The 9,575-nt window shown below is 42.6% G+C and overlaps 1 protein-coding gene across 1 annotated transcript; it reads left to right on the forward strand.

The window, feature by feature from the left end:
• Positions 1–3,984: 3,984 nt before the first annotated feature.
• LOC311140065 (heparan sulfate glucosamine 3-O-sulfotransferase 3B1-like) lies at positions 3,985–5,294 on the forward strand (the record flags this gene model as incomplete). Its single annotated transcript, XM_084175023.1, has 2 exons — positions 3,985–4,571; positions 5,291–5,294. The coding sequence occupies 2 exons, from the start codon at positions 3,985–3,987 to the stop codon at positions 5,292–5,294; spliced, it is 591 nt and encodes a 196-aa protein (XP_084031149.1).
• Between the last annotated feature and the right edge of the window lie 4,281 nt (positions 5,295–9,575).

The raw sequence follows: 9,575 nt of genomic DNA on the forward strand, positions 1-9,575 counted from the left end.
CAGGCGCAGGAGGGTAAATCACAGAATACAGAGTTATTCCGTCGTACACAGTTACGCTGGATAGCGTCAACAGTCCAGTGCACAAAACAGGCGCACTGGAACAAATACAGGCACACAGGGAAAATATACACCGGCAATACAACGTACAGGTAGCTCCACCGAGCTACACTCATCTCACATGAAACAATCAGCCACAAGGACAAGGGGGCAGAGGAAACACTTATACATGTACTAATGAGGGGAATATGAACCAGGTGTGTGTAATTGACAAGACAAGACAAATGGAATGATGAGATATGGAGCGGCAGTGGCTAGAAGGCCGGTGACGATGAACGCCGAAGCCTGCCCGAACAAGGAGGGGAGGCAACGTCGGAGGAAGTCGTGACAGCCCGGCCATCTAGATGTGTGAAAGTTAGTGGATAAGCTAATGATCCATCATGTATGACATTCCTGGGAGTGTATAAACTTATTTTTTGTATTACAATATCATTTTTGTATGTTCTTTATAGTTATGTACTTGAAAATGTATCAATTGACCAATTCGGCACATTTGGGCAGACTTGATTCAAAATAGTCCAGTATTGCAATGCTTCACTGGATCAAACTGGAACTTTGCACACGCACTGCTGCCATCTATTGGCCAAAATCTAAATTGCGCCTAAACTGCAATATTTTATTGTGGCCTTTCTCTTTTCAAAGATGATGGAAAAAATAAATAAATAGAAAACGCATGTTTTTTTGTTTGTATTATCTTTTACCAGATCTAATGTGTTATATTATCCTACATTAATTTCACATTTCCACAAACTTCAAAGTGTTTCCTTTCAAATGGTATGGCATTTTAGGCGAAAATTGAAAAAAAAGGGTCCAGTTACTAAAATCTGCCAGCAGTAATTGTCCGACAGTTGAAATGTCTACCTCGTGTATTTTAGTGTGTTTTCTTTAGCATACAGTACCAGTCAAAAGTTTGGACACACATACTCATTTGAGGGTTTTTTATTTTTACTATTTTTTTACATTGTAGAATAATAGTGAAGACATCAAAACTATGAAATAACACATATGGAATCATGTAGTAACCAAAAAAGTGTTAAACAAATCAAAATATATTTTATATTTATATAGATCCTTTGCCTTGATGACAGCTTTGCACACTTTTGGCATTCTCTCAACCAGCTTCATGAGGTAGTCACCTGGAATGCATTTCAATTAAGAGGTGTGCCTTGTTAAAAGTTAATTTGTGGAATTTCTTTCCTTCTTAATGCTTTTGAGCCAATCAGTTGTGTTGTGACAAGGTAGGGGTGGTATACAGAAGCTAGCCCTATTCGGCAAGAACAGCTCAAATAAGCAAAGAGACATGAAGGTCAGTCAATATGGAAAATGTCAAGAACTTTTTAAAGTTTCTTCAAGAGCAGTCACAAAAACCATCAAGCGCTATGATGAAACTAGCTCTCATGAGGATCGCCACAGGAATGGAAGACCCAGAGTTACCTCTGCTGCAGAGGATAAGTTAATTAGAGTTACCAGCCTCAGAAATTGCAGCCCAAATAAATGCTTTGCGGAGTTCAAGTCACAGACACATCTCAACATCAACTGTTCAGAGGGGACTGTGTGAATCAGGCCTTTATGGTCGAATTGCTGCAAAGAAACCACTACTAAAGGACACCAATCAGAAGAAGAGACCTGCTTGGGCCAAGAAACACGAGCAATGAACATTAGACTGGTGGAAATGTGTCCTTTGGTCTGGAGTCCAAATTGGAGATTTTTGTTTCCAACTGCCGTGGGTTTGTGAGACGCGGTGTGGGTGAACGGATGATCTCCACATGTGTATTTCTCACCGTAAAGCATGGAGGAGGAGGTGTTATGGTGTGGGGGTTCTTTGCTGGTGACACTGTCTGTGATTTATTTAGAATTCAAGGCACACTTAACCAGCATGGTTACCACAGCATTCTGCAGCGATACGCCATCCCATTTGGTTTGGGCTTAGTGGGACGATCATTTATTTTTCAACAGGACAATGACCCAACACACCTCCAGGCTATATAAGGGCTATTTTACCAAGAAGGAGAGTGATGGAGTGCTGCATCAGATGGCCTCCACAATCCCCCGACCTCAACCCAATTGAAATGGTTTGGGATGAGTCGGACGGCAGAGTGAAGGAAAAGCAGCCAACAAGTGCTCAGCATATGTGGGAACTCCTTCAAGACTGTTGGAAAAGCATGCCAGGTAAAGCTGGTTGAGAGAATGCCAAGAGTGTGCAAAGCTGTCGTCAAGGCAAAGGGTGGCTATTTGAAGAATTTCAAATATAAAATTTATTTTGATTTGTTTAACACTTTTTTGGTTACTACATTATTCCATATGTGTTATTTCATAGTTTTGATGTCTTCACTATTATTCTACAATGTAGAAACTAGTAAAAATAAAGAAAACCCCTTGAATGAGTAGGTGTGTCCAAACTTTTGACTGGTACTGTATATCATATAACTGTCTGAGTCATCTCCAGTAGGCCTGCTGAGAAAATTGTTTCCAACTTTCTGAAGAAAATTGGTTTTCTGTTGGAACAAGCCTGGGTGTATGGATTCAGATTAACACAGAGCACACACACACATGCAGGCACACAAGGACACACAAGCCAACCCCATATCTAGCCTTGTGTTTGAGTGTATGTGTGATGAGATAAGGGGATTACAGTGTCAGTGTGGTGGTTCTGGTGAGACTGACTAACATGGCAAGCTCTTCAGTAATCCTCATAATCCATCTGGACGCAATGGCTGCCCCCTGACCCTCCCTGGCCCACACACGCAAGAAGGGGTGCACACACATCACACACGCACACACACACACCACTTGTAGCCTATACTTGTTATACTGTTCACTACAAGCGCATCTTGACTACCGGCTGACAGGAGGTTACAGAAACTGCCTTAAATCCAGGAGTTACAACCCGTGACACCCTACCGCTGTTGCGAAGTGAAATAATGCAACTTTATAAACTATCCATTCACCCTGGAACCACAGGAGATTCAGGACATCTGCTCGCGTAGTGCCACGTCCTTTCACAACGTCGTGTGCTCGTGCTGGTCTCTCCACATAAAACTACTGTCTCTTGTCATGCAGAAAAGCACTTGTTCTAGCGGTAGATATTGTGATGCTAATTCCAATGGCAGTAAACAGATGTTGTGTTGAAGCTGCCATGTTATCCATATGTTTGGGGTGTATAAAAGGATGTTTAAAACGCTATCATAATATTTGCTTCTGCATTTCAATGGGTTGGATAGAGGATTCGGCTACTTCGCCAACAGGCACATTTCAGTGCCAAATGTTGATTTCTTTCAACAATTCCAGTCTGTTAAAGTAATTTTAAAAAATAGTAGATTTTTGTAATTATGTCATGTAACAAAAGGCTATCATATTTTCAAGTTTTAAATATTAAACGCAAAACACTTGTCTGAAAACCTAAAGTTATAATCAGCCTACATTATAAGGTTGCTTTAACGCATGTAGCCATGATGAGTGAATTGTTTGTAGGCTTATAACTCGTCATTGGAAATCAAATCAACAGATAATAGGTAATTATCTCTCTCTATAGTTTGCTAGGATTGGTCGGCTCTATTGTCAATCATACGCCCCAAGCCTAAGGGGGATGCATGGGATGTAGCCTACTCATCTATTCGCGGTAGTGCGCTCCCTCTCGCTCACTTGCCTGTTGGCCAAGTGATGGAAACAACAGCGGAGTCTTTCTTGGACGCACAGCGCGCGGACACACCTGACGCGAGTATCTTTTCGTTTCGTTTGGAATTCAGTATGAACCGAGCTGGAAAGGAGATGCATTTATCACTAAATAATAAGAAGTCCGTTATAATTAGTGTACAGGCAAGTTGTGGAATTATGCCAATTTCACCAGCATTTTTGCAGTGGAAGAGGAGCGAATAACTTTAGCCAATATGCGTTTTTGGATGTTGTCTCGTCTCGCCCGACTGTCCTATGGAATATAGCCCAATATATCACAACCTACATGTTGTCTCATCATCCCCCGTGAAGAATAAACTCTTTGTTTTCTGCATCATGTTGTCCCTGTGGGTGTATATGATCTATTGCTGCGTCGGATACTGTTCAACCATGCCAAGTCTGATGGTCAGTACAGCCAGCAGTAAACATTCACAACATCACGAAGAAGTGGACCCCAACAGAACTCAACCCCGACTCCAAAACGAAGTGGACTTGGAATCCGGACACCAAGAAGATCCGTTAGATTCTTTAGATCCGCTATTCGGCGTATCATCCAGGGACTTGTTAAATAATGAGAATGATTTGGACAGCAGAAGAGGGGAGGACTGGGATGAGATTCGAAGCGAGCAGAGGACGTTGGATAATAATGTCGTGTCAAGTCTCTTCAACGAGTCAGGGCCGTCGGAGAGTAAGAAATTGCCCCAAGCGATTATCATCGGGGTGAAGAAGGGAGGCACGCGGGCGCTGCTGGAGTTCCTCCGCGTGCATCCTGACATCAGAGCTGTCGGGGCCGAGCCGCACTTCTTTGATCGGAACTATGACAAGGGACTGGAGTGGTACAGGTACATTTCATACACTTAATAACGTTAACTGATTAGAATATAAACAAATGATATATGGACTACTGATGTAATTCATAATTTGCCATTTAAATGAGCCCATCTATTTAATTTTTTTATCCATCTTAATTTCTAGGCTATTAATCAGTCTATAGCACATGCATATGTCACAGGTTGGCTAGAATGATAATGTATATTGAGCTGTGAGTTGACTTGTCGATTAATGGGTTTCTGATATATATACCGTTATTTTTAGAGAGTCACAAAGAACATCAAACAAATCCTGAAGGCTGCCAGTGAGTTCCCTGGCCTCTATATCTCTTCATATAACTACTAGAGGACTAATTCATACAGTGTCTTTAAAACACCTCTAACATAACATGGAACAGTAAGATTAGATGGACATATGGCCATTGTGCTGAGTGGAAACAAAAAACAGATTGATTAGCATGGATTAAAACACACACACATACACACGCACACACAAACACCACACACAAACACATGTTAATATAGAATAGAAATAGGCCTACTCCACACAATGGTAACAATTCGTTAAAGTGATCAGATCCTGTAGTTAAGCCATGTTGAAACTAGAACATTAGTGTAATTAAAGTAGTGACCATTCATTATGGCTTGTGTGGTTTCACACAAGCCAATATGAATGTGTAGACACTATGGGTATCCAATGGAATGTGTTTATGAATGTATATCTTGTTCAGGTGAAAATGAAACACATTTTCATTGGGCCAATAAAGCTATAATAAAGCTATAATAAGGCTATAGGTCTCTCCTCACAGTGTCATAAGTGTGAACTGAGGAATGTATCACTCTAACAGCTGACTACCACCTTGGTGTACTAAAAGAGTCCATATAAATTATAGGCCTGAGTCATAGGTAGAGTCCCAAATGGCACCATATTCTCTAGTGCATTACTTCTGACCAGGGCCCATAGGCTCTGGTCAAAAGAAGTGGACTATGTAGGGAATAGGGTGCAATTTGGGGACGCAGTCTATAATGGCCTAATAAAAGGGTCCATATTCAATGCTGCACCTTAAATGACTCATAGAAACTGACTTGTTTGACAGTTCCTTCTTAGAGCTCAGACAAACATTATTCAGCTTCCATTCAGTTTGACAGTTCCTTCTAGAGCTCAGACAAACATTCTAGAGCTTCTATTCAGTTTTGATTCTGGAGTTTAGACCCAAACAGCACATGGTTTACAGGTCAACAGGTTAAATCTCCTGGTAGCCAGAAGCATCGTAATTCAATTGAGTGCTCCCGGTTCCAGGTATTGATTCTTAGGCTGTAATTCCCTTTACAACAATACAGCTTTAACCATGCCTTGTTCCCAAATGGCACCCTATTCCCTAAATAGTGCACAACTTTTGACCAGAGCTCATAGGGTTCATATCAAAAGTAGCACACTATATAGGGAATAGGGTGCCATTTGGGACACATACAATTACTTAATTTCAAATTCCAGGGATTCAAAGCTATAGGAACACTGAACAGTTAGCCCAGTATTCAACAATGTGTGGTTGTAATGATCAATATGTCAGTGCATCTCAGTGAGTTCCCAGTGTTAGCTATACCTGTTGTAGCCCACAGCATCACCACAGGCTTCTCTCAGTTGTAAACAACTAACCTGTTCCTGATTCAATCATTGACATGACCGCTGTAAAGTATCAGAGTGACATGTAGAGTTAAATAGTTTAAGGAATTCTGTGGTTTTGATTGAAGACAGAAAACAGCAGATGAGCCACTTTATCAACATTTAAACATGTATCTTTGTTGGTTTCTTTGAGGAGCCATCTAAATTGACTTGAGCCATGGAGATTAGCAGTCAATGTCAAAGGCTTCTTAATGCTACTATAGTTCAAAGCTGTCTTCATAAAGCTTTCTTCATAACCCTACAATGGGGGAAGTGAGGGGAGCAATGTTCAAAGGACTTCTGGGTTAAGCTGCTCCAAGAATTTCCAGACAGTTTTAGGACACTTGTGTTGAGGTTGACCACCGCACTGTGAGAGGGCAGAGGAAGGATCTTTAGTGCATATTCACTGACTGAGAAAAAAGAGAACACATTTAACAAGGAACAGACAGTTTCTTCTTCTGGTGTTTTATGGAGTCTATAAGTATCATATTTCATTACTCAATCAGTCACTGTTCAATCAGAATGGCAATCTGATGTAATATAATCTGTGTTGCAAAGAATGTAATATGATCTGTATTGATCATAGAAGCTGGAGGCTATTGGCATAGATAATGAGCTGGAAGACAGTAGCGTCTGAATGACAACTGACATATTTATGTTTGTTGAAGGTGAACATGCAACAGCTCATCCTATCGCTCAGAACAGGTATTTCTAAACACATTAGAGCTGCAGGTTCATAGACGTACTATACAGCTGCTTGTTGTTGTACCCATGACCGTACCCATGACACAGTGGGAAAACACAGTGCAGTTGTATCTGTAGGATTTAATGAAAGAACCCTGTAGCTGATTCCCTGGAGTGGTTGTTAGGTTAATTAAAACCCCTCAGCTTGAGTAAGCCCAGCCAGACCATTCAGACCCCAGTCAGACCAGAGCACCATAACCTCAGACAGCCAAGGAACACTACAGCGACCACTTAATGATGGTTCTGTTCAGGGACTAGGGAGAGAGGGAGGGGAAACCCCAGAGGTCTCTGTACTAATGACCATCACTAGTGACCATCACCACCCTGGACCAACAGAGGCATCTCCCTCTACTCTGTCTTTTAGTGAAGTCACAGTGGAGGGAGAGAGGGCCAAGGTCACATGATCATCCACATACCAACCAGCAAACTTACTGTTAAAACATTCTAGATGCTCAGAAAGGGTGCCAGTTATTCGGTGCTTACTTGAGCTGGCCTAACTCTTTCACCATGGAGGATAGTCCTCTTACCATTAGGTTAGTTATTTCAGTGTTGGTCCTAACTTGATCCTTAGGAGGGGATGGAGAGGGAGAGGGTATAGATATGGTGTGGCTTTACTGCCTCTTCAAAAGCCTCCACCACTGTCTAATTATCAGTCAGTTGCCTGGGGAGAAGAGGTGCAGGGGAGGGAATGAGGGGGCTGAGGAGAAGCTCTGCTGGGTGGCCTGGTCCAGGCCCCAGTCCCCCGTGGAGGCATTGATCTCTGCTGCCCACATCTCCACACTGTTGGTCCAACACAGAGGAGTGCTGTAGAAGCCCCTCCCCCCCGCAGTCTAGAGCCACACATCATGGAACAGTGACTTGAATGGGGATTCTCATCTAGTCATTCTATTTCTATGGCCAAGGCCTGTCGTAGCGGGGACTCCAGCCACAGATATAGCCAGTTGGCCACGCTTTTCACAGAATATAGACACGCTTTCACAGAATATAGACACGCTTTCACAGAATATAGACATGCTTTCACAGAATATAGACACGCTTTCACAGAATATAGACATGCTTTCACAGACTATAGACATGCTTTCACAGAATATAGACATGCTTTCACAGAATATAGACACGCTTTCACAGAATATGGACACGCTTTCACAGACTATAGACACGCTTTCACAGAATATAGACACGCTTTCACAGAATATAGACATGCTTTCACAGAATATAGACATGCTTTCACACAGAGGCAGAAAGACAGGAGCCGCCAGACAAATTGTAGGCTACACGCTCACTCATACAGGAGGATGGGAGGGAGCGCGGGAGGAGGGAACTCTAAAAGACGTGGGAATGTTTTCCCATTCCGACCTTCCTCCTCCTTTTGCTATAAGTCACTGTTTTATTTCCCAGTTAGACTTCTTGACTTATTCTCTTCTTGCTACTATGCATTTAGAGAGGAGGACAGAGGACAGAGGACAGAGGACAGAGGACATCTGGGCACCACATGCTGCTGGAAATAAAAGGCATGAAGTGATCCTGGAAAACGGCCCTATTTTGTTGAAATATGATAGTGTGGGGTTTTTCTATTCTCGTCAGTTTCCAGATTTCCTTTTTTTGTGAAACAATGATTGGTTGTATTCTAATCCTCTCCTTGCTCTCTCACTGACATTGTCAGAGGAAGGGAAACAGTTATTCTAACCCCAAACAGAGCTGCAGGGGAGCTGGGTTGGAGCTGGGTCGGCGCTGGGTCGGAGCTGGGTCGGAGCTGGGTCGGAGCTGGGTCGGCGCTGGGTTTGGGATAGGTAGATAGAGAGAGAGAAGTGTCTGAGTCCCAAACGGCACCCTATCCCCTATATAATGCACTACTTTTGACCAGAGCATTATGGGCCCTGGTCAAAAGTAGTGCATTTTCTAGGAAACAGAGTGCTGTTGGGGACGCAGCCAGAGAGAGTGCAGTACATTGAAAGTGAGTCTTTAGAAGCTGCAGCGGCGGTGGGGGTATACAGCTGAAAGAGGAGCAGAGGAACCCCTGGGGTTTATATTAACCCTAGTGATAATAGAACATGGCAATTAGAGTGAAACGTGTTTTCTCTTCACTTCACGTTGTATGCAAATGTCCCTCAGGAGAGGGAAAGTTATTTTTCAACCAACACAGCTTGAACCCTTCGGAACGTTGCCTGCAAATGGAATTCTGGCTTCTGGAACTCTGAGGCCAGCAGGATGGGTCGATTGTTAACACTAAGCCTCAGGGTTCGCTATTCTGATCTGAAAGTTGACTCTCCTCCTGAGGTCTTTCAGAATGAGAAGTTGCATTTCCCTTGAGGTAGTTCATACAAGTCCACTTGGTTTTCTTTTTGCTGACTCAACAAACCCTTAGTATTTTTCATGGACATAGGGGAATAAAATGGTTTAAGAAGCGGGAAAGCCCTCCATGTAGATACTTCCCAGCCAGATTCAATGCATCAGCATATTGATAGGCAGGAAAAGAACAAAATCTCTGTTGAGAATGAGGAAAGGGCCCAAAGGGGGGTACAGGGCTAGGTATTGAAACATGCTGCCATTTGTTTCTGAAAATTCCTGAAATAGTTGGCTTTTAGCTAACTCAGCTGTGTGAACAGCAT

The sequence above is a fragment of the Coregonus lavaretus genome, assembly GCF_964263955.1.
Source record: "Coregonus lavaretus genome assembly, chromosome: 2".
In the NCBI taxonomy this organism is placed as follows: domain Eukaryota; kingdom Metazoa; phylum Chordata; class Actinopteri; order Salmoniformes; family Salmonidae; genus Coregonus; species Coregonus lavaretus.